At 35.0% G+C, this 25,109-nt stretch overlaps 1 protein-coding gene and 1 long non-coding RNA gene across 6 annotated transcripts; both read right to left on the reverse strand.

The window, feature by feature from the left end:
• Positions 1–282: 282 nt before the first annotated feature.
• LOC122019985 (meiotic recombination protein SPO11-1) lies at positions 283–12,105 on the reverse strand. 5 transcript variants are annotated; one of them, XM_042577661.1, is made up of 16 exons: positions 11,977–12,105; positions 11,795–11,894; positions 9,442–9,515; positions 9,258–9,359; positions 8,043–8,116; positions 7,654–7,670; positions 7,474–7,543; positions 7,365–7,401; positions 5,142–5,189; positions 4,999–5,057; positions 4,883–4,914; positions 4,680–4,785; positions 4,279–4,399; positions 4,125–4,188; positions 3,820–3,970; positions 283–688 (listed from the first exon to the last, which is right to left on the reverse strand). In XM_042577661.1, the coding sequence occupies exons 1-15, from the start codon at positions 12,032–12,034 to the stop codon at positions 3,847–3,849; spliced, it is 1,086 nt and encodes a 361-aa protein (XP_042433595.1). In that variant the 5' UTR covers positions 12,035–12,105; the 3' UTR covers positions 283–688; positions 3,820–3,846. The 5 variants fall into 5 exon arrangements, with proteins under 5 accessions (XP_042433595.1, XP_042433594.1, XP_042433598.1 ...); XM_042577660.1 differs by lacking the exon at positions 283–688 and having other exon boundaries at positions 3,714–3,970; XM_042577664.1 differs by lacking the exon at positions 283–688 and having other exon boundaries at positions 3,714–3,970; positions 4,279–4,404; positions 4,652–4,785.
• Positions 12,106–17,719: 5,614 nt separating this feature from the next.
• Positions 17,720–20,256, reverse strand: LOC122021251. Its single transcript, XR_006122484.1, has 2 exons — positions 20,013–20,256; positions 17,720–17,954 (listed from the first exon to the last, which is right to left on the reverse strand). It is a non-coding gene; the product is annotated as an uncharacterized LOC122021251 (long non-coding RNA).
• Between the last annotated feature and the right edge of the window lie 4,853 nt (positions 20,257–25,109).

Genomic DNA, 25,109 nt, shown 5'->3' on the forward strand with positions numbered 1-25,109 from the left:
AGTAAATGTGAAAAATAATTCAAAGTGCATTCACCACCCAAAATCACAACGAAAACACTTTATTATACTAGAATGTTGAGTTTTCAAAAAAGCTTTAAAGTTGTTGAAAATGGTAAAATAATCAGATCTGTATTTCATAAGATATACTCAAAAGTAATGAGTATAATCATCAATAAAAAAACATAATACCTTTATAAGTATTTATACACGAGGTTTGATAAATAGTACCATTAGAAGCAAGTAAATGTGAAAAATAATTCGAAGTGCATTCACCCCCCAAAATCACAACGAAAACATTTTATTATACTAGAATGTTGAGTTTTTCAAAAGAGCTCTAAAGTTGTTGAAAATGGTAAGATAATCAGACCTGTATTTCATAAGATATGCTCAAAAGTAATGAGTGTAATCATCAATAAAAAAACATAATACCTTGACCCCCCTCCAGACGTCGACGAAGGTATGCACAATCCACACTGTAGCCACAGTTACGCTGCCTCTCTCATTTCTCGTTGCCTGACTTGAGCGTCGAAGGGCCGTCGCCGGGAAACCCCCCCCCCCCTCGGCTTAGCTTCTTTGCAGGTTCGCCAGAGATCTACACCATCAGCCGGAGACAACGGAGCGTGCCACGTCCCTAGCGTCCGTCGACTCAGCGCTCGGACAGGATCAATTTCCATTCAGCCACACTATTCTGTTCAGAAGTATTTATACACGAGGTTTGATAAATAGTACCATTAGAAGCAAGTAAATGTGAAAAATAATTCAAAGTGCATGCACCACCCAAAATCACAACGAAAACACTTATACTAGAATGTTGAGTTTTCAAAAAATCTTTAAAGTTGTTGAAAATGGTAAGATAATCAAATCTGTATTTCATAAGATATACTCAAAAGTAATGAGTGTAATCATCAATAAAAAAACATAATACCTTTAGAAGTATTTATACACGAGGTTTGATAAATAATACCATTAGAAGCAAGTAAATGTGAAAAATAATTCGAAGTGCATTTACCCCCCAAAATCACAACGAAAACATTTTATTATACTAGAATGTTGAGTTTTTCAAAAGAGCTCTAAAGTTGTTAAAAATGGTAAGATAATCAGACCTGTATTTCATAAGATATACTCAAAAGTAATGAGTGTAATTATCAATAAAAAAACATAATACTTTGACCCCCCCCCCCCCCCCCCCCTTTATAGGAATAGAAGAGGGTTCTCACACATTAAAATGGATAAGACCAAATAGAGCAGAAGAAAAATAAAGACTTTTAGAAAATGATTAGACAGAAAATTTGACCAGTTTACAACTATTACAATTAGAAATATCAAAATTTTTAAAGGTCATAATACTTCTATAGAAGTTAAAAACGGTAAACAAGACGCTAAAAACATCACTTAAACGAGAGTGACACAAATAAAAAAAAAAATCAAAAGATGAATGACTCAAACAAAAAGATGACAAATTCACACTCAAAGTTACAACTTCTAGTATTTTGAGTTGATCCAAAACATAGAATCCTCCTTACATACAGTCCGTCCCAATCAACCTCTAAAATCATAAGTCTTGAACATAATAATTGGATGAAGAAAAAGAAATTACCTATCCAGACTCACAAAATTTACTAATAGAGACAAGATTAAAGTAAGACTCTGAATATAATAAATATTAATAAGAGATAAACATAATATAACAATTGAACCAATACCTATTAATGACATAAGAGTACTATCAACAATCACAATAAATATAGATGAATTAGGAGAAAAAGAAACAAAAGATGATAAATTAGACAACATATGATGGAAAGCACCAGAGTCCAAAATCCACAAGGATGAAGATATATCTGAAATACCAAACAATGACAAACTTATATGAAAGGAAACTGATATGACAGAGAGATGTGAAGTAAATAACTGTTAAAACTACTCCAGCATATACATATCAAATTTTCATGAAGCATCTATACGACTAAGCATAGTAACAGAATGAATAATGCTCAAAATAATCAAATTATATGGATACCTTGACATGAATAATGATCAGACATGGCAACGATCCGTGAAACTAGTGTCAAGACGACCCATGGTCATACGAAGAACCCGAGTCAGAAAAGGACATCGGCACAGAAATAGGTAGCACAGAGTGTCAGTGTCAAAAATGATAGAAAAGAATGTCAGTGTTAAAGTCGACAACATAAAGCATCGACATCGAGATCAACAGAAACTGATGTCGTCACCGAAATCGACAATAGCAAGAAATTAAAAAGAGAAAAAAGCTAGTTTTATTATTAAATCAAAAAGAATATTAGAAATGCAAAGCATAATGTCCTATGTAGCTAAGTTAAAAACTCTAAATCCTAAATAGAAAAGGAAAAAAAATAAATTATCCTAAAAACTATAAATAAATATATATATATATATATAATCTTGCAATTTCAACCTCTAGATCAAGTGGATCACTCCATAGCACATAGACATACCCATTCCAAGAAATTTCTAATTCAACGTTGAACGGATCCAACCAGCTTTTAGAATCTTAAACATAGTAAGAGAGTATTTGATAAAACTTCTACTAAACACTTTTTAAATTCTATTTATATGGAAGTATATTTGAATGTTTATGAGTGTTAACTTTTGCTTTAGCTTTTGTAACTTTTACTCAAAAGTTAGAAGTAAGAATTTGATATTTTTTCTTACTTTTGTTTTGTTGTTTATGATATAAAATTAAAAGTTGAGATTTATATTATTAATAAATTTATCTTTTTACATAATTACCACCACACTTACAATATCTATTTTTTAAATAACATTTTATATTTTTATATAATTTGTATTTCTAGAATTTTTTATACACATTTTTATGTATTTATATAATTTTTATCATTTTTAAATTTAAATTTTAATTTTTTATTAATTTTATATTTTTTTACTATAAAAAACTAAATTTGATATAATATTTAATATATAATAATAATTATTATATAAATAAATAGTGTATTAAAATTATATTTAGATAATTTAAAAAATTAATTTATATAGTTTAAAAATATGATTATCATTTAACTAAAAATTAAACTTAAAAATAATTATTCATCAAATATTTTAACTTTATATTAATTTTTGACTTCTATTTTCAAACACTCCATATTTTAACTTATTACTGACTTCAAAATAATTTCTATAAAAATTGCTTTTAAATAAATAAAAACTCTCTCAAACACTCTTAACTAGAAACACTTCCTAAGTAGGTGTCGTAAGGACAAGCCTTCACAGCGTCATTGCGCGCTTAGATAGGTGGTCAATGCTTACTAGTATCCAACCGACCACCGGATCACATGTGATACGGCCCGGTCCTGCATAGCCTGCCAAAACCCGGCCGTGCTACACCCCACCTTGATTGGAAAATAGTTTGTTGTATGATTCAATGTCAGTCCGCAGATCGCATCAGATAGGACTGGATGACACAATCGACGCCGGACATTAATTCACAGGTGGAGAAACTAAAATATTTTGAAGCCTTTGAATCATTATCTACCGATTTCCTTTATTAGCACCGCAACAGGCGACTATGAATGAGCATCCAAATTGAAAATAGAAAAAATACATCAGATCCATCGAAACCAAATAAAAGAAATTGATCTATTTGTTCAATTTTATTTTATTTTTGTTTCGATTTTTATCCGTTGCTGGTTTGAAATAATGCTAAATCGGTAAAATTGAGCCAAAAAGATAATGACGATGAAGAGATGATGGATTCATTCGATAACTTGGTAAAATCATAATGATCATTAATATGAAAATAATAGAATGGTGGTGACTAACCCCTCAAACTGAGATTTATATGCGAACTTATATGCAACTTCCCTCGTGAATCTTCTCTGGGATGTACTCCGATAAAAATGACAGTGAGTTGGAAGATAATGCTTCAATCTCAAATTTCATACCCTTTTGCACCATGACCTCCAGCTCCTTCCTGCCACAATTGAATTAAAACAATTTTCTTATGGGATTTGTATAAAAGCAAATGAAATTTAGGTATGAATAATATGAAATTACGGATTAAATAATAGCTGTAAGAATCACCAAAGGCACAAAACGTAAATGATGGAAGTTTGGTGAAATCCAACCTCCATTGTGGTGCTTCCTTTGACAAATAGCATCTAAGAAGCATTGCTTTAGCTCTCTCCTTGTCTGCAGTGAAGTTTAAACCCATAACTTAGACTCTGTGCAGATATCTTAACTGAAGTTATAATGTGACAAAAAATAGTTACTGAAAATGACCATGAGATGTCATTTTGAGAAGACAGCGATCCGGAAAATGATACTTGTCCAAGTCTGAATGAAAGACTCCAAGCCAACGTACAGTAGGTACACGCAACATATTAGCATCATATGCCATTTGCTTCAAGGGAAAAATAGGAAAGCCAGGAGGCATTTAGACGGGGACTATAAACTAGTTCAACATTCAAGCATCACCAAGAGTTAGCTGTCTTTGCCCTATCAAGGTAAGCATTATGGAATTTGTTTCATATTCTTAACAGGGTTTATATCTATGCATATAAAAATAGCACGTAGAAGAGTGTGGTCCCATACATAATTTCATATCCCTAATATTGGGCTCAACTCGAGTAATTATCTGATTATTGAATGAATATGGTTATTGAAGCTTGAAGCAGGCATACCATGGAACCAAACCTATATATGGTTAGTATATCAAAACCATAAGGATCATAATCCACCAGGCAATATACTGGCAAAAGAAGCTTGTCTACAATATGGCGCAAAAACCTGAAACCAAAACGTATCAATCAACAAGAATTTGTATGACAAATCGCTACTAAATAAGGTTCCAGAATATAGAACAAAGCAGCAATTATGTGGATACCTTCTTGTAGAGACATCAGGATATCCTCTTCCCTGATTAAAGTTACAAAAGTTCGTGATTAGCAATCAACTAAAAGGATGAATATAATATAATTGAATACATGTTATTCTGCTCACTGTAATAATAATGCATTGGTTTTTCTCGCAAAATTTATCATTCGCCAAGCGCTGAAACACTAAAGTGATAGCACATTAAAACTGAAAAAGCAAACCAGAATAGCCTGTTAAGGTAGACAAATGGAGTCAACTGAAAGTCCTGCCTGATTCCTTCTCGACAACAAGAATATATCTGGAAACACTGGCAATATCTGCACAAACCAATAAAGCTAATGTTTCACGCTTTCACCACTGATCGATATAACATGTTTTGTTAGTCACAAATATTTGGGGTCAACTACATGGATCTTATGTAATTGTCGTCCATCAAATTCTATACATGGCTATAACATTGAGATTCTTAATTTTTTTTTAACATTAGATTAAATAAACCTTTTTTCTTCCCTCTATCACTCACATCTTCCATTTTGTGGAATCAACTTAATTTAATTATAAATGTAATGGTATTTTTTAACATGTTGATGCTATGTTGAAATAATTTGCCAATTTATCATCAAATAGAGCTACACTTAGTTGTTATTGGCTTAACATCTTTTATTTCATAACAATCACTAGCTACTTGGTAGAGCTGTGATCTATGGATAGCAACATAAAAGAAGATAACTTACTTCCTCAAATCAGAAGGTTGACACAAAATAGAACAATGTGAATCTATTGCTTGTTAGGAGAAACAAAAAAAAAAAAGAAGGAATTAACAATACAAGCAATTTGTGGATTAATTGTAAGCAGCATTTTCAGAAAATACAGCCTGAGAATTATAAAGTAACAGAGAACATTCAGAATGCCCATCTAGAAAGAGAAACAAAAGAAGCTAGAAAATATATTGGGTAAGGTATTGTTCAGAAATTTAGAAGAACTGTTGAACCCCGTGGTTGTTTAGATGTGATCAACCAAGTTAGGTTAGGTCCTGCTTGTTATTTGAACCCTGTGTCTAAGTGTGCAGGAGCTTAGGAGCGCAGGAAGTCGAGCGGAAGACGCAGCTAACGAGAAGGACGGCACGGGAAGGGAGCCGACGGGCTCGGTGCGTCCGAAGGACGAGAGAGCTGCGGAAGAGTACACCGGTGGACGAGAAGAACGTGCGCGGCGTTCCAAGGATGAGAAGTTGGGTTGGAAGCTTGCTCGAGGAGAAGGCCAGAAATTAGGCTCGGGTGAGCCCTATTTCGGTTGGCCGCAATCACCCATGCATTCAGAGCTTCGGAAGAAGAGAACAAGTCAAAAGGAGCTGGAAAAGCTAACTGGAGGCGCCTTCAACGAATTGCTGAAGGCGCCTGCACTGACTGCAGGCTTGGAGGCGCCTTCATTGCCTTGAAGGCACCCTTAACCTTGTCCAGGGCGCCTTCAAGGCCATTGGAGGCGCCTTCGACCTGGCCAAAGTGGTCGTTTGTAATCCGATAGAGTTTTATCCGGTCAAACCCCTTGGAGGCGCCCTTAACCCCTTTGGAGGCGTCCTCAAGATTCGAGATAGAGTTTCCAGGAGCTATATAAAGGCCCCTGGAGGTAGGAAATTATTCAATCAACTCAGTATTCAATTCCTAGCAACTTGTAAGAGCTTTTAGTGTGTAAAAGGTTTCTCCGCCTTCAGAGAAGGAGACTTTCTTAGTGCGTCTGTTCAACCGCCTTGGATTAACAACCTTCTTGGTTGTAACCAAGTCAAAACGTTGAATCTACTTTTCTTTTCAGTTATTTTATTTTAATTTTTATTGTTGCTATTATCTTTAAGTTGAAAGTTTGAGGAGGATATTTTTTATTTTACAAGCAATTCACCCCTCCTCTCTTGTCGGCCCCGCTGAACCAACAAGAACAAGTTCAAGCTGCATCTTCAGATGCATGGTAAACAAACTAAGAGCCTGGTTTTTCCTGATTAATATATCGTGCTGATTATTGCTCAATTTTCTGCCCCTACAAAATTATATATCAGAGTTTAGTCTTTTTGTTTTTATAATAAACTTATATAACTATCTCTCCATTTTGATGGAGTTCTGGACGGAATTTGTCTACTCATCATCTAATTGTGAATGTGAGTTGAATACCCAAAATATTTGCTCCTCTTTCATCAGCTAGTGGTGAAATTATATTAACTGCCTATACACGTTGCATTTTAAACTAACAGACATAAACAACACCTAAAACCATCATAAATTAAACAACATAAAGCAGACTAATGATTTACACCATCAATTACATCAATTTATAGCAAAAGTTTCATCTAGATTTTATTGTCACTAATATAGCAAATAGAAGAAAGTGTCACAAGAAGATTTATGCCAGATGATTGCTGTTCACTCAAGATTGAATAATAAATAAGCCATTGTCAAGGTTATAAAAGAGGGAACAAGCTCAGTGAGAGTTTAATCTGAGTCATTTACCTTCCACCTCCTCAAGCGACACAGGAATAGAATAGGCCTACAATTCACTAAAATTTTAGTAAGCTAACCAGAGGGCAAAGCCATTATACTTGAGTTAAATGATGCTTACTGTGTTGGGATTGTTTATGCAACAAACCTTCCTACCAGCTTCTGAGAATCTCAACCAGCCCATCACCAATCTGTGAGGAAGAAATTGTGAATACAATCATAGATACACTCGTACATAATAGCTTCAGAAAAAAGGAAAGGATATACTCAAATATTGACTAGTTCAAGTTGTAAAATCTACCCTTTCCCAACCGGCACCTGCAAAAATAAGAACCTACTGATCATTAAAGCAAACACAATGAATTATACAATCTTAATAGTACTTACTTTGATAGTACAGAACTATTGTGGAGATATTCAGGCAAAGGTAATTATATTTACATGTGATTGTTTTTGTCTAAACAACAAGAAAACTAAGTTCTAATAGTATTATCCAAATAGCTATCAGTTTTTTGTTATGGTACCATTATGTCATAGCTTATAAAATATAAAAGACTTCAAATATCATAGTGATAAGTGACACTTGTCTAAACAGAGTACACATTTATCAAATATATCATTTTTAAGGAATGCAAATAAGTCACTACCACAATTCCTAAACCTTCAATGTGAATTTGTACAATTTCTCACCACATTGAGATGATGACGACTGCACTTCAATAGAATACAGATGTCATTGATAGCCTGATCAACAGCTGCTTGATCTGTAATGAAACAGAGGACAAAGAAACACACTAAATTCTAAATATAGAATCCAGAAAGTGAGGGTGAAAAACTTGCAATAATCTTGCTGAAGATACTATCATTCATGTTGTATTAAAAAAAATCACTCTGTATTTATTATGACCATAATGTCTTAAAAAGATATTTAACCACACAAACAGAAGATTAAAAGTTTGAATATCAAAGGAAAAATGAATTAATTACTTAGGTGTGACTTCAATATTTCATGCAAGTGTTGTAATTCCAAAACAAGAATCCCATCTCTCAGCTATTAACCTGCAATTGGGCTCTATGAAAAAAATTATTGTTAATACATCATTTAGATTTTTTCGTAATTCTGTTCGAGTGAAATTTTCTTTGATTTCCCTCTGTATACCACACCTGTTTCAAAATAACTACCAGCCATGTTTTTAACTCTGATTAATACTACTAGTCTTACAATAAAATGATTGAATTTATCTATCTTCTCTGAACATATGATTAAATGGAAAATTAGATTTTAGCAATTTCCCAAGTGTAATGTGAATATAGTAAATTCTTGTAATATAAGTTACAGTAACCTGTAGAATTTTTGAAACTTTTGTGCATATTTGCATAGAGAAAGGTCAATCAGGTGCACGAAGCTCCCACTATAACTATAAAAATTTGAGCCTCCAATACAAGTTTGCAACTTGATCATTCAGGTGAATAATCATTTACTAGATAAATAAAATTACTCCAGGCTATGATGAATAGTCAAACACTTGCCTAACATCCAATATACAAAAGCTTTTAAAACAAAGTTCAGTGTCAATGTCCTGTGACATGTTCAATCCTTGATGAAATTTTTTAATTTCTAATATTTGAGAACTTAAGCATATCACACTATTGGAATGAACTGTAATTCAAAAAATTTGTAGTGTTCAAAGTGAGTTCTTTAAGCTGTATAGTACATAATAGCAATAGTACAACATAATGCAGTGTTTCTGCCTATGTAACATATTTCTATGAGAAAATCTATGTAAAAAATTTAACTTGAATGCAATATTTATCTGTATGATATCAGACAAAACAATAGTTTCCATTACAAAAAAAAAAATTGTTTGGACAATGATATTCTTGATAATTGAGAAAATTTCATACCTAAGAATACCCCAGGGTGCATGTAGTATATGTCTCTCTTTGATCCATGTTTGTTTTCTTGTAACAATTGTTGTATGATAAGAAGCATTGTAAGCAAGACATCTAATCACAGGGCACAAAATCTTCAGCAATTATATTAACTAACCACATTTGATTTTGAATAGAGATGAAAATTTTTCATTACCCAGTCTATATGTGTGGCTTTCCTTCTCAATTGAAATTATTTCCTTACCAATGGGCAAGTCATAGCTACACATGCTGCAATTTAGAGTGTCAAACAACATAGCAGATATAAAGATATAATGTGTGTGTGTATATATATATATATATATAAAAAGTTTTGTAGTATCCTCCCTCGAGAAACAAAAATAAAAGGGAAAAGCATTGGCAGAAACACAACAATCCGTTTCCATCATTTGAATGAAGGGGGAAAATTGTTAGAAAATCATTGTGGAGGAAAACGAATGAAGTGTTGGGTTGTAGTAAATTCTTTGAAGATAAGATGCAGGCAAAGTGTTGAGGGTATATATGTAATATGATAAAGTGTAGAGGTTTATTTTTAAAGAAAATTTATTAATATAGCACAAGTTTAATCTTAATCCTATTCTCCGTCCAAATCTTCTTAGTCATATTGTTCTCTTAGAGTCTTCTATTATGTTCCAAACATTATGTTGGCCATCCTCCACTATTTTCCACATCCATATTTTCTGGTTTGCTCTCCACTTGCCTTCAACAACATGCTCCTTTGTCTATTTAGTCTCATCTTATCCTCACACAATCCTCCACCACTACTAGAAAAAAGAGTATTACCCATAAATTTACCATCAGTAATAAGATTTATCAACAGAAAATATGTCCATCGGTGATAGTTGGCTGATTGGAATATTGACGGATGCTTTTACAATAACAAAAACAATTCATTGGAGAATAAAATATTATCGACTAGTATTTCCCATCAGTAATGATCAATACCAACAAAACATTTCCATATGTAAAGTATTTTTTACAATAAATTTTATTTTAAATATATTTAGAATATTTTCCAAAAAAAATTCTACGCAAATGCATATAAGTATTATAAAATTAATATTAACAATAGTGAATATTTACCGCTATTGTTACTATATTAAATATTTATATATCCCATATCATGAAAATATATATTTTGTATATTTGAAAATAATATTTTTAATATAATATTTTTCAAGTATAGTAATGAATTATTTAAAATACTTTTTTGACTGTTGCAATATTTAAATTTTTAGTTCTCAATATTAAATAATGTAAGAGGGAAAATTATAGAGAACATCGGCTCATTACAAAGTAAATATTCATATGCAAGTTCAACGCCTAGTATACTAGGTGTTATTTTAGTACATAGTAACTCAAAAAATCTTCTCCATATATGCTTATAGAATGGTGACTGCCCTCATCTGACATCTGCATCATGAGCTGAATTAGTATTGTTCAACAAATTTATAAAACTCCCATCCATCTATCTGCTTACCATGGTAGCTAGTCATTGTATCTCGATGAGTGCTGGATTCTGAGTCTTACTGATAAGGATGTGAATGATATGAGCGATATAGCTGCTATCCTAGATAAGGAGGACATTACTGTGATGTCATAGAAGGAAAAGATAAATATGGAGGATATAGGAGTCTCCCATTTTCTGTCTGCAAGGCAAACGTTATGTTCTTTACATAACTATATAGGATCTTTTTGAAAAAGCTATATACTGAAATCAATGGACTAAGATCGCAAGAATGAAGGAGGGTGAAAAGAACTCATCCTATTTTCATATGATTGCAAGCAAGCACAGGAGGAAGAACTTCATTGCTTCCATTGGTAGATGAAGACAGAATTCTTAAAAGAAGCTCTACTATGCAGGCATTAGAATTCTTAATAGAGGTTGTACTATGAAGGCATTCACTGATCATTTTCAAGACAGGACAGACCGATGTTCTCCATCATTCTCCATACCAAGGCATAGAACAACTTTACACTCAGAAGTCTTTGTCTAAGATGAACTTCCTTGTGGCCCTGTTCTCTAAAGCTGAGATACTAATAGCTATAAAAATAAGTACGTAAGCTAGAAAACACAAGGCCGAATGGGTTCAATATTCGTACCGTATTCTTGGAATTTATGTAGAGGGATCTTCTAGTGTAATTTGATGATTTTCATTCAAGTAGTACAGTTGGATCGCTTCAACCAATTATGCATTTCTCTCCTACCTAAGTGCAGGGCGTGTGTAGGCAATCTCAGGCCTATTGCTTTGGAGTACCGTCCTGTTAAACCCATATCAGACGTACTGGCTCTCATACTCAAAATTATTCTCTCTTCTTGTGTCGGACAGCAATAATCTAGGCCATGGGGGTATAGTTTCGCATGTACTTTCATGTGTGCACAACCAGAAGGCACTTCGACTTAAAATCGTAAATCTCATTGCAGAAACAGGCGAGTTATGGAACATTGACTTCAGAATAGACCGCAGAATGATCTAAAATGGAATAAACGGGAGGGAATAGAAGAAGACCATCTTCCCGAAAGATCCGAGCAGTAGTTGCGGTACCGATCTAGGGCGACGGAAGGAGGTCGATCGTTGCCGAGATCATCAACGAGGGACTGCACAAAGCCTACAGAGGCGAACCAAACGACCAATCTGTAATAGAACAAAGCAAAGAGAAAGATGGAAAGAGCGGAGATTCGCCGGCCTACCTTTGATTCGACGGAGCAGATCGGACGGGCTGGAACTCAAAGTTCTTCCTCCCGCCATTCCTCTCCACTTCTTCCTCGCGAATGGCGACGGAAAAGGCTCGTATCGCGCAAGAAGGAGATAAGGCTGAGTTCATAGGGCTAGGCTGAAGGCCCGGCCCAAGTGTCTATGCTTACTCTTCTAGAATAACAAAAGCACTGATCACACTTAGACAACGGTGAACAGAAGTCAATAAAGAGCTAAAGTGACGCATTGACTCCTAAGAAACAATCATTTACAAATTAACAAAAGCCACAAGTATAGACCAAAATATCATACCACTTTATGTCATTATGTGACGGCAAATTCAAATTAAACTACTTAAATAGTGATTATAATCCTCCTGAAAAACAAAGTTCAAAGATTTTCTTGAACTTCGTTCCACTGCCATAGGCCGTCGGGTCCCTCTACAAACCCCAGTGCGTTGGCTGATAATGAAGTGCTAGAAACAAACACAAGAATGACGATCTTTTTCCTGTGGAAAAACAGTCCAATATCGTTGTCTTGGGAATTGGGAAGTAAAGATTCAGTGGCGGAGACGACAGGCTTCTCCAAAAGACATCATCACTCTTTTTTAAAGTCCGGAAAGCAAACGAACACCTATCATCAACGTCCAATCATTCGCTGCGCTGTGGGCGCAGCCTGTCCTTCGCACTCAACGAAAGGAAAGAGTAAAATTTCACAAAAAAAAAATGTTTTTTTTACACAATCATTTTATCTCAAAATTTCATCTTGTGATTACAAACTGTCCGGTTTGGATCAGATTAGTGTCAATACGAGAAGCAATCATTTCGTTGATAAACGCCTTCCCCGTGCGTGCCCTCTCGTGGGGAAGGTAGGCAAATTTATATCTTAATTTCTTAAACAATTAAATATAATAAATTATCCAGTTTGGATCGTATTGGTGTCATGTGAAAGCAATCATTTCACTAATAAAAACTTCCTCCGTCTGCGTTCGCTTGTGAGGAAGGCACTTCCGGCCGGGCGTAGATTCCTCCAACCGTTGCGTCTAAAAAAACAGAAAAAACAGTGAAGACCGAGGAACAGCGACACTGTTTTCAAAATGCATTAGACCGGAAAAAAAACACTGCACCTCTACACCACTACGGAACTGGTAAACAGGCCATCAATTAGATTCAGGGAATCACCAAATGTAAGGTAGTGCAGCAGTCAACTGGCTAAAGCGAGGAGTCCCCCCAAAATTTGACTTGGAGGATATATTGAGGGAGATTTGCACGTCTCAGGGACCATGCGATTCAAGCAATTCCCACCGGCGTAGGTCGCTGTCCAGTATCGTATGCATGTTAAAGTTACTGCAGGCGGGGAATATCACTGTGTGCTCGTCTCTGCCATGTATAGGAACAGAGGGACAGAGTTGTTGGCTTTGGGATCTTTAGCTCTTTTGTTCCAAGTTTTTGCAAAATCTATCAAAAATTTATGATATTTTATCCTGATACTTACAAATTCAATTTATCTAAATTGTTCCTATAGGGACAGAGTTGTTGGCTTTGGGATCTTTAGCTCTTTTATTCCAAGTTTTTGCAAAATCTATCAAAAATTTATGATATTTTATCCTGTATTTATGCTGATACTTTCAAATTCAATTTATAACACAATTTAGTGGATTTTTTTTATTAAAACTTTCTTTAAGTATAATGCATGAGTTTGATATAATTATATTTTGAATAAGATATTCTTTGAGAATAGATTTTTTTTGGTCCAGAGTTGTGTGCCGAAACTAGGAATAAGATTTTATAAATTATATTTTTCTATTGAATTCGTTAAATAATAGGAATCGTTTGGAAATAGAAAAAAAAATTCGACTCATTTTGTCTTAAAAAAATTTATATGAATTTTAAGAAAATCTTAGGGTGCGTTTGGTATGCGTGTTTTTCATTTTCATTTTCTGAAAAACACGTATTTTCTAGAAAACAGAAAATGACTTTTTGTCATTCTCTATTTTTTTAGAAAACGCTATCTATTTTTTTAGAAAACAGACACGAAAAACGTAAACTAAACATCATTTTTCAGAAAACGCGCGTTTTTAATAAAATGAAAATGAAAAATGCGTATACCAAACGCACCCTTAAATTCCTCAAATTTTTATACGGCGGTTCATTTACAACTGAAATATATACTATTAATCTTCTAAGACTTTCTTAACTAGCCGCAACTAAGATTTTCTACCTAGTATCTAGTCTTCTTGGTCTTCCTACCTCTCAATCCAACTAATCTTCTAAAACTTTCTTAACTAGCCGCAACTAGGACTTCCTGTCTAGTATCTAGTCCTCCTGATCCGGACATGAGAACTCTCATTTCCTTTGTTCGAAGTCAATATTCTACTCACATGACTCGATTAAAGCGTGTTCCTTTGTTCGAGGTCAATATTCTACTCACATGGCTCGATTAAAGCATAACTCTCGTGCACAGCCAACGGTTAGACCATCTGGTAGTTCGGGATCTGATACGAATTGTTATGACTAAAATGTAACGACCCGCCTTCTACTGGCTAAGCTGTAAGGCCGAACCGTTACATTATACTGTGCTAAGCTATATCCATGACCATCACTAAATCTAGATGCGGAAGCTGTACTAATTAAAACTTTGCTAAGCTATTATCATTTCTTTATTCTATATGTGCTAAGGGATGTAATCTAAACTATTCATGACATATTTTACATCCCCCATGGTCAAGGAACTGAACTAAGGGTCTTCCGGCTGTTGTCAGGCCTCCCAATCGATCCATGGATCGATTGGAATGGTCTAATCGATCCAGTGATCGACCCAGCATGCTACTGTATGCGGAACTTAGGTTGGATCGATCTAGTGATCGACCCAGCACGCTACTGTGCTCGGGGCAATATTCTGGATCGATCGGCTGATCGATCCAGACTGGTCAATCGATCCAGTGATCGATCCCAGGGCTTTCTGTTCGCGACAGAAAGCATCCGGATCGATCGGCTGATCGATCCAGGAGCTTACTATTCGCAGTACGAACTTCTCAATCGATCGACCGATCGATTGAGAAGCCTCCAATCGATCGGCTGATCGATTGGGGTTTCTGATTTCGTACCAGAAGTTTGATTTCAGCACTGTTTCGTGCCTCAATCACACATACAAGTTCTAAAACAATTGGGAAACATTCTAACAACACATAACTGACATTCTAAGCAGGAACACTAACAATCTAAACAGGTCTTTCATGATTCGTAGCATTAAAATAACTGAAATGAGGAAAGTAACAACTTAATAAAATGCTGAGGTTTTAGATTTATTTCTAGTTTCCCCAAGGTCTTTATTCCAGGTTCCATCCACACACATCTTCATCATTGCATTGACCTCCAGCCTCCGCTAGTCCATTTTTCCTTTACCTTTATCTGCAGTATAAGGAAAATAATATCTGTAAGCTTGAGAGCTTAGTAAGAAACCATCTACCTCACTAAAACATGCATACGATGCAATTTATGTTTTTTTAATACATGTTATTTAAAATACGTACTGAAAATGCTAAGCATGGCATGGCATACAACACATAGGACTAAGAAACTGATCATGACAATAAGAGCTAATCATAAACTATTATGTTGTATCAACAGAAACTAAACTGACACAAAGCTGAATTAAGCTAATGCTAATCTGATGTTAAAGCTGTACTGAACTCACATAACTATTTTGTGATGTTTGAAAACTATATTCATAGGTAGATCAAAATAATAATCATGCTGCTGTTTGGGCCCGACAACTGTACTTGCTATGCGCACATCCCTAACTAGACCCGGGTTTGCAAGTCCCGAATTTAGTAGGGTTACTAGGTTATCTGAACCTAGGGACGACTGTGGGAGGCCAACCCAATGGATATCTAATCTAGTACAGTGCCACTGAGAAAGTAAAATACTGAACATAGCTAATTATTGCTTGTCTTGCTCTTTCTATATTATCTGAACCTAGAGCTAGGTTGTCTGAACCTAGAGGCGACTGTGGGAGCCCACCCATTGGACATCTAGTCCCATAAGAGCTGTAGTAAGACTAAATAAGCTGTAAAAATGCTTCTATTGCATTTATCTAAGCTAATAAAATGCCTAAGTTACATTTTAACTGTGCTAATAATTTAATCGAACACTTGGTATGCGCTAGTTCGCATCCTTTGTGCCGAAAGTCTACATACTACTAAACTGAAGCATAAAATTCATACGGAAGCTACTTATACTGCAGGAGAGGGGTTTCTTACCTCCTGTTTGGATTTTCTTACAAATCTAATCGCTAGGTTTTCCGGTGGAGACGATCTTCTCGACGGTTCCCTCGCGTCTACGTGTTCCTCTCGCGAAGGGAAGCGTCCTCGTGTCGGAGTCATCGCCGGAAGGTGCTCCTAGAGCCCTTAGGCTTGGTGCGCCGAGAGAGGAAGAGGTGGCGGCGATGAGGGTTTGAGGAGAAGAAGAGTTGCGTTAAAACCCAACCCCACTTAATAATTTCCTATTTATATCAAGTGGTTAAATTCATCCAACTCAAATATAAATATAATTGTTTCCCTTTCCTTTCAGCACGGCCCTGCTGGGTTCAACTGGTTACTAGGGCTATCTATAAGTCGTAGGACCCAATAGATCTCGGGTTCGATTCCCGCTTAAGCTATTTTACGTTTCTATTTATTTTTGCTACTTCCCCTACTCTAAAAATTCTGTAAAAATATCCTAAAAATTCCAGAAAAATACTAGGATATTTCTAATAATTATTTTGAGAATTTTCGGGCGTTATATAAAAGAATTAGGATATCTCTACAATGGTATGATATTATCTACTTTGAGTCTAAGCTCTCATCATTTTATTTTTAAGCTCTACCCAAAAGATCTCATACCAATAGAAATATTTTTCTCTTATAAACCTATGATCTTCCCCATGTGTTTTCAATGTGAGACTATATTTACAACCTTGCAACCCCAACAGTTCCAACAAAAGGGAAGTCAAGTCGACGCCTGACCCCTTGGCTTCCCGGTTCCTTGGAGACATGCATCAGAACACAAGACCATTTCAGGATAAAATAACTATCGCACAAATCTCGAATTATTTTGAAAAAATGATAATACTCACGCAAATCTTAGATTATTTTGAGAAAAAGACAACAACATGAATAAGTCTTGCATTATTTAAGGAATTATATAATGATAACGTAAAAATCAGAACAAAAGAAAAAAAAGTCTGTTGTCTCTCTATAAAAGGTAATTCTATCCAACATCCAAGGTACATACACATATCTATATACATCAAAACCCTAATATTATTATTCCTTCATCCTCTAACTTGAGCATCAGAGTGGTTGCACCAGGAAGTCCCCTAGTTGTCATTCTAACCTCTTTTCCTCTTGTTTTGTTGTCGTCTAGGCTCACAGAACCATATCATTCTCGCTGTCTTCTAGCGATTGGCAATTAAGTTGGTAACAATGTAACAACCACCCTTTCTTACTACTACTCTCTAAGAGAGATTGTTACCTAACTATAACTTCCCTCCTAGTGGCACTGACTCTATAATTAGAGTCAGGTAGATTTTATCACAGTTCAGAGGGATTCCCACCGAAAAATTCGGCAGAGTCTCCCCTGTACCGGCGACCAAATCCATAATACATAAGATATATACGCAGCCACAGGCGGCTGGAACACATTTTATTCACAACCACGCAGTAATAAATCAACAGGAAGAAAGAAACTACTCTAGCAATAGCAACAACTATACTACTCCAACTCATAATAAAGGAAAACTAATTACAAATGCGGAATAAACTTATTTACAGTCTCAACCCATAATAACACTTAAAAGAGAACTAAAAGAACTAAACAGAAAAGTCTTGGCAATTTGCCAGCTCATTCTGGATCTCTCCATAGTCCAGCCACCACACACATCCATCATCACCACCACCCTATCGCCTCCCTTCATATCTTAGCTTTTCCTTTATCTGCAGTAGGAGGAAAGAAAACAAGATCTATAAGCGAAAACGCTTAGTAAGTACTAATCTATCTCACAAAACTCGAAATGCATAAATGAAATGCATAAGTACTGAAACTGAAATACTAAAACTATTTGCATATGCTCATGGTATACAGAAAATGAACTAGATACAAATCATACTCAGTATCAAGCAGAATAACAAGAAACTAACTATATAAACTTAAAGAAACTAACCATTCTTATTTATTCTAAGCTTGGAACTTATTTCATTTCTTGTATCCTTGTGTTAGAAATTAATCCTTTAATTTCTATCTTTTACTTTCTTCTTCTTTCTTTCTTTCTTTCTTTCTTTCTTTACTTCTTTACTTTTCTTTACTTTTCTTTACTTTGGGCCCAGGTTTAGTACCATCTCATGCGCGTTCCCTAATAGGTTGGGGTTGCGAGCCACCAATCCTAAAAGAGCAGACCTCGGTCTACCAGGGCCAAGACCTCGGAAATGGTCACCTGGATTTGTTTAACGACAAGCTCTTGGATGTCGGGTACTAGCCTCTTGCTTGACTTACTTTTTATCTTTCTTATTCTTTTATCTTCCTTATTATCTTTTATTAAAGATTGTGGGAGTCCTTTAAATATACTTAACAAGTACGGGTGTATAATCAACTAACCATGCTATATAATAGAATAAAACAAGTAACTTAAAGCTTACTGATCATGCTATAAGCTAAACTAAAGAAAGCAATTTAAAGCCTTTGAATCATACGGTGAAAACATGGCAAAGGATGCTATTTTTGTGCTTCTAAACATGCTGTAAAATCAAGTATGAAATGATTCTAATCATGCTGTAAAAACAAGTATAGAACGATACTTTAGGGCTTCTAACCCTGCTGTAAGTACATGGCAAGGATGACTACTCTAAGGCTTTTAAACATGCTGAAAAATAGAATAAAACATGCTACTTTAATCTTCTAAACATGCTATACAAAATAGGCAAAAACATACTACTTTAAACTTTCTAATCATGCTAGAAATAAAGCAAAAGGAAGCTAACTTTGGGCTTTCTAAGTATGCTGTAATAAACAGGTATAGGATGCTACTTTAGTGACTCCATTCATGCTGTAAAAATAGGCAAGGAATGCTACTTTAGGGCTTCTAAACCTGCTATTAAAACATGACAAAGAATACTACTTTAAGGCCTTTAAACATGCTATACAAAATAGAGCAAAAAGAAAACTAATTTGATCTTGCTAATCATGCTACAAAATGGAGCAAAAGAACGCAACTTTGAGCTCTCTAGGCATGCTGTAAAATAGAGCAAAGGATAGCAACTACCAGCTACATTAATCCGAGATAATGCAAGCCACATAAGCTAAACTAAACCTGCCATACTTCTTCTACTTATATAGGTTATTCCTGCCACTACATCTCAACCGAAAGCCAGACCTCCTCCTATCCACGGTAACAAACATTTAAGAGCTAAACTCCTTCTACGCAATTAAACTCGAACAATAAACTGGCAATGCTTAACAGTTATGCTACCGACGGTAAGGAATAAAAAGGAAAACCCTAGCTTATAGTCCTGTTCAACAGCAAACCCAAGCAAGAAACTCTTGGCACAGCACTTAGCTTAGCAAATTGGCACAAGAAACACCGAAAGCAAGAAAATCATACACTGAGACATTGTAAACATGTGAGTCATTTCCGTTTATGGCAGCAACCACAGAAACTACACTACCAACTAGAAATCTAACTCATCTCCTACCCGTGACCTGCCCACAAAACCATAACCTAATCCGACCAATCCCTTCTTCTCTGATTCACGGCAGCAAGCACCAGCAGCGAAATTCTGTACAGCATGCTTTAAATTCCAACATAAAGAATCTAACATCTCTAATAGGCCATTCATACAAATGGAATGGAAGGGAAACCTTAGCAATTCGGCTAGGTCCACAGAGCATGGAGAGAAAAGCCCTAGCATATGATTCCACTCGGCATAGCAAAATCCGAAAGCAAGAAAACGAAATCCAAAGATTCGGAGCAACTCCTACCACAGATGAGTAGTACTTACCTCGTTCTTGCGCTTACAACCGAGAAGAAGAAAGGGGAAGACTTTTAGGGCTCGGCGGCTTGCAAAATTTTGGTTTCCTCTTGTACCCGTGAGCTCCTCTCCGTCGAGATAACCACCCACGGTGAAGGATGACTGGAATAAGGCTTCGCCGGCGCCGGAGACCCAAGACCTAGCTTCCTCTTGGTTTCCGCTGAGAGAGACGGCGCTGTCGCGAGGGAGAAGGGAAGAAACAATTTCGGGAGAAATTGTTTTGGGTTTTGGAAAATCAAAACCTAATTCCCTTTCTTATACTCGGGTTATAATTATAACCATGCTTTAAATCTAATTCTCTCCATATTGGATTAAAAAAACCATGTAGCTCAGCCGGTTGGGTCGGTTTTGCTTGGGTCAGTCCGACCCGAGGTCGTGGGTTCGAACCTCGTCTTCAACGGTTTTGTCAAAATTTCTTTCTTTTTGTAAACATACTAAACGACCTCCAAAAATTACGTAAAAATACTCTAAAAATTTCTAAAAATCTCTAGAATATTTTAAAAGCATTTCCAAATATTTTTATAGACATTTGGAACTCGAAATAGGAAAAATTGGGTTGTTACAAACAAAGTCAACTGACTAGTGATTTACTCATTGATGTTCGTGGGCAGGATCAAAATGACACCGTCTATGGGAACACTGAGTTAAAAACCTAAATAGAGACGTTAAGATGGATGATGTCGGAAGACTTAACGTCATTTTCATAGTAATAGAGGATTTCAACAAATTGGTAATAGTGATAGTACAAGTCGTGTTAAAGGGGTAGCTCTCGTATCCTCCATCAATAATCAATCCCTCAATCAAACTGTCACCCAGGTCGATTGAAGCAACATCGATGCATCAGAGGATATCTTGGCCTATGGGAACGTCGCAAATTGTTTCTCCCATACCGATCGGTAAGTCCCATGAGTGCAATCAACCTAGGTTTAATTGGGTACGATCATGGTTTTAATGTATGTGTCAAAAAATTTAAGTTAGGTTTCACATTGGTTTGATATGTATGTTTGAGTCATACAAGACTTGGTAAACCACACATGAGAAACTCGGTACGACCAAATTTGATAAGTACATCCTATGGCTCGGGTCCTTGAGATCGATGAAGGATAGTGCATCTGAGGAACTGTCGGACGAGGAGCAAAGGAGTGGGCTGAGGGAAGCGAATTTCAAGGCAATGTGAATGATGGCACGGAAAGGAGCAGTGGACCCAAGTGCATCTGAGGGACAAAGACTAAGAAAGAGGGGTTCAAGGGAAACTCCGAAGAGGATGAGTATGAGTGATTGTAATGGGGCAGTCGACTGATGTAAAGATCAGTTGACTAGTTGAGGATCACAAAGGCACAGAATGTTTCTATACCCAATGGTTGTGAAAACCAATTGACTGATGGAGGTGTCAGTTGACTGGTAGAGAGTCGTTGAATAGAATCATAGATTTTGTGGAGCGTCGTTAGTTGTATCCAATGGTCACACCAGTTAAATGATGGTAATGTCAGTCGACTGGTGCAGGAAATGAGTTGACATAGGATCAACTCTTTCTTCTCTATTTAAAGGACACCTGGGATATGAAGGAGGTTACTGATTTTTGTTGAATACTTCTAAATATTTACCCTCAAGCTTCAAAGCTTGCACTCTTCTTCCTAATTTTATTCTCCATATAAGATTTTAAAATCTTATATTCAGCGTTGATCTAGATATCCAGGTTACTGATTTTAATTCTAACAAACTACATGCTAGGAGACGTTCAAGGGGTAAAAGTAGAACAAGGATGACCATATGCTACAATTGCCAAGAAGAAGGGCACATGAGGGATCAATGCCCTCTCTTGAAGAAAAAGGAGGAAAAGAAGAAAGAAGAAAAGAAGAAGACAAAAGAAAAGGGAAAGAAGACTCAAAGCATAAAAGTAACATAGGAAGATCCATTCTCATCGAAAGAAGAAGAAGAACATCACATATCCCACTTTTCTCTAATGAGAGTTATGTTAGTGTGTGCGCTATCTGTCAAGACACTCCTTATGTATTTTATGGATAATTATTTTATAAAGACAAGTATTTATTATTAATCATTTATTTTTCTGTACGTATATAATTAATGATAAAGTCCAATAAATTAATGAAGATATTAATCTAAAAATAGTCCTTAATCGAATAGATATCTGGAGGGGATCATGGATATCTAGATCAACGCTGAGTATGACTAGGTCGAGATAGATCGAGGGATGGATATCCAAGTTGTACTTGGAAGTGCCTTGAGTTTAGAGGTACACTGGACATGACCCGCTTAAGAGGAAATCACATATTAAGCATCATTGGTCATTCCTCTTATGAATGAGTGTACCTAATTTTTTGATTTGAGGTCTTCATTTATTCTATGCATGGAGTTATATGCTTTGACACCGTTAAAAGTAGTCTTTAATCGGATTGTGATTAATAAGATAGTTGGGTATATGGCGAAGTGTAGAGAGAATAGTGTTGAGTCAATAGAGAATTCATCACTCTCTTGGATTAGAAGTTGACATCCCAGCCACTTGATAGAGATATTAGTGACTCAAAATCCATGGTCATGGGAGGAATGATTTATCATCAAGTGGAGTCTATTATATCTTGGAAAGCAAGTAAAATAATTAATTTGGTAATGATGCATAATGTATCGAATTAATTGGGATGTATGCTTAGATGAAGAGATTGAATTACATAGTAATCAGTTCATGGTGGTTTATAGTTTATGACTAATATTAATTCTATCACATTGGGTGGCTAAAAACTGTTGCTAAATGGTTATCTTAGTCTGTGTATGGATTTACACTACCTTCATATATAAAATCTAGAGGGTCGCACGCATAGCACGTAGAATGAACATTATTGATTATTTTAGTGGATACTAAAATTAATCAATTGATTATTTCAAAATAAGAATTAATTGGATTATTAATTAATACTGAAATATCGAAAGCTAGTCTAGATTAAGATCAAATATGGATTTATTTGATAAAAAGAAGAGAGAATTCGAATAGCCATAATCATGATGATTAATGGAGAATTCGAAGAGTCGTCATAATGATGATTAATGGAGAATTTGAAGAGTCATCATAATGAAGGTCATAAATGAAGAATTTATGGAGGTTATAACTCTTTATCTTCCTAATTAATGAAAATCATAAATGATGAATTAATTGAAACCTTAACTCTTCGTATTCCTTGGAGGCTATAAGTAGTCATCCTCGAAAAGATTCAAATGACGAATTCCTTCTCTCCATTTCTCCCTCATCAACTTCTTCTTCGCTTTCTTCCATCGGAAGAGATCGGTAGTGCTTCCGAGATTTTGTCGATCCAAGAGGCTAGCACCTAACGGATCATATCAAGTTCGTGATTTAGTGCGCATGGATACCGCTAGAGGAGTCACACGTGAGGCTATTATCTGTCTGTGATATCATTCACGCCTATCGAGGACTCGAGGTATGTTTTTTATGTTATTTTATATAAAACTATATGTATCATGAAAAGATCCATGATTTAATATATGTCTTCCGTTGTGCTCTGAACCCAACAAGTTGATGGCATTACCTCCACTTCATTAGAAAATGAAGAAAAAAATAGCTTAAGTGAAGAAGAAGGGAGCTCAAGTGAAGGGGGGAGACAAACTTTCGATTCGAACATCTCAGTAAGTGAGGTATATAAACTTCTCACTCATACTTTAGTTAAAATTATTTCAAGTACAAATGAAGATTTGTTTAAGGCTAAAAAGAAAAATAAATCCTTGAAAAAATGAGATTAGTATTCTAGAGGAAAAAATAGAATTCATGTCTTCTAAGGTAAATGATTCCTCTAGTATGCATACTTCTTCTAGTTCAAATGTTTCATGTTTAGAAGAAGAAAATAAGGAACTAAGGGAAAAGGTAGAATACCTTAGTAAAGTCCTTGAGAAATTTAAAATTGGCTCCAATACCTTAAACATGATCATTGAGAGCTAAAGAGTAAGTTTTAACAAAAAGGAGATAGGATACAAGAGATCAAATAATGAAAAATCTTATCATTGTCTAATTGTTAGGGAACAATCAAAGATAAAAACCGTAGATAGAAAATGAATCCCTAAGAAATATTTGGTTAATCCAATTAGAAAGAATTTTCATTGGATGCCAAAGTCAATCCTCAAGAGTTAAAGGATTTTTGGATAGTCAACCATAGAAGACTCAATTCAAATTCCCTATAAATGGTTGACTTAAGACCTAAGGGAAAAATTAGACTATTACCTTTATTATGTCTCATAACAAACTTAAGTATGACTTGTTTTATGATTCTAAACATGGATATGAGATGATAGAATGATACATTTAATTCACTCATGTTTATGACATTTTGATGAGTTATGAAATGTATCAAAATAGTTATCATTAACCAACTATGTGGAAAGTAAATATTTAATTAGACATCTTGTCCATAAATCATAGTTGGACATTTTAAATATTTTGAAAATAATTCTATGTTTTGTAAACTGAGATTTTATCTTTTAAAAAGATAATAATTCAAAATAAGGGTTTAAAGTTGATACAAAATTGAATGGTTTCAAAAGTTTTTGAGTTTTTGTCAAAACATCAAAAATATAATAAATTTTCATAACAATATATTTTTTCTTATTAGAGAACATTAAAATAAATATGTTTTCAAATTTTCATAATTTTCTTAAATTTTTTATGCATTTATGAAGTTAGCTTCAGAAATTAGTTTTCAGATTGGACTTGTGTTAATCGACTGTGTCAGAGGGCAGTTGACTGGTAGCTATTTTTCCAGTATTCTATTTGTGTTTTCAGAATTTGGCTTTGATTCAAATTAAGTCAAAATTGATATCATAATATGCATGGTTGTTGAGTGCAATCATTTTGATGGTGTCAAAGGGGAAGAATTGATAAAGTTTAAGATTAGAAACATTTATTTCTCTATATTATGGTAAGAAACTTGAAAATTAAGTGATAGGCATAAGTTAAGGGTGAGCTTAGATTTTATGCTTCATGTTTACGCTATGCTTATAATTTTCATGTTATTATTTAAATCTAACCTAAACATATTACTATATATA

The sequence above is a fragment of the Zingiber officinale genome, chromosome 9A, assembly GCF_018446385.1.
Source record: "Zingiber officinale cultivar Zhangliang chromosome 9A, Zo_v1.1, whole genome shotgun sequence".
Classification (NCBI taxonomy): Eukaryota; Viridiplantae; Streptophyta; class Magnoliopsida; order Zingiberales; family Zingiberaceae; genus Zingiber; species Zingiber officinale.

Coding starts and splice junctions, on each gene's coding strand:
- LOC122019985 (XM_042577664.1), bottom strand. CDS start 12,034: ATGGCGGGAGGAAGAACTTTGAGTTCCAGCCCGTCCGATCTGCTCCGT. Junction 5,190..7,364: donor GTCGCTTGAGGAGGTGGAAG/GTAAATGACTCA, acceptor TGGTTTGTGCAG/ATATTGCCAGTGTTTCCAGA. Junction 4,786..4,882: donor CCTGATGTCTCTACAAGAAG/GTATCCACATAA, acceptor TTTTGGTTTCAG/GTTTTTGCGCCATATTGTAG.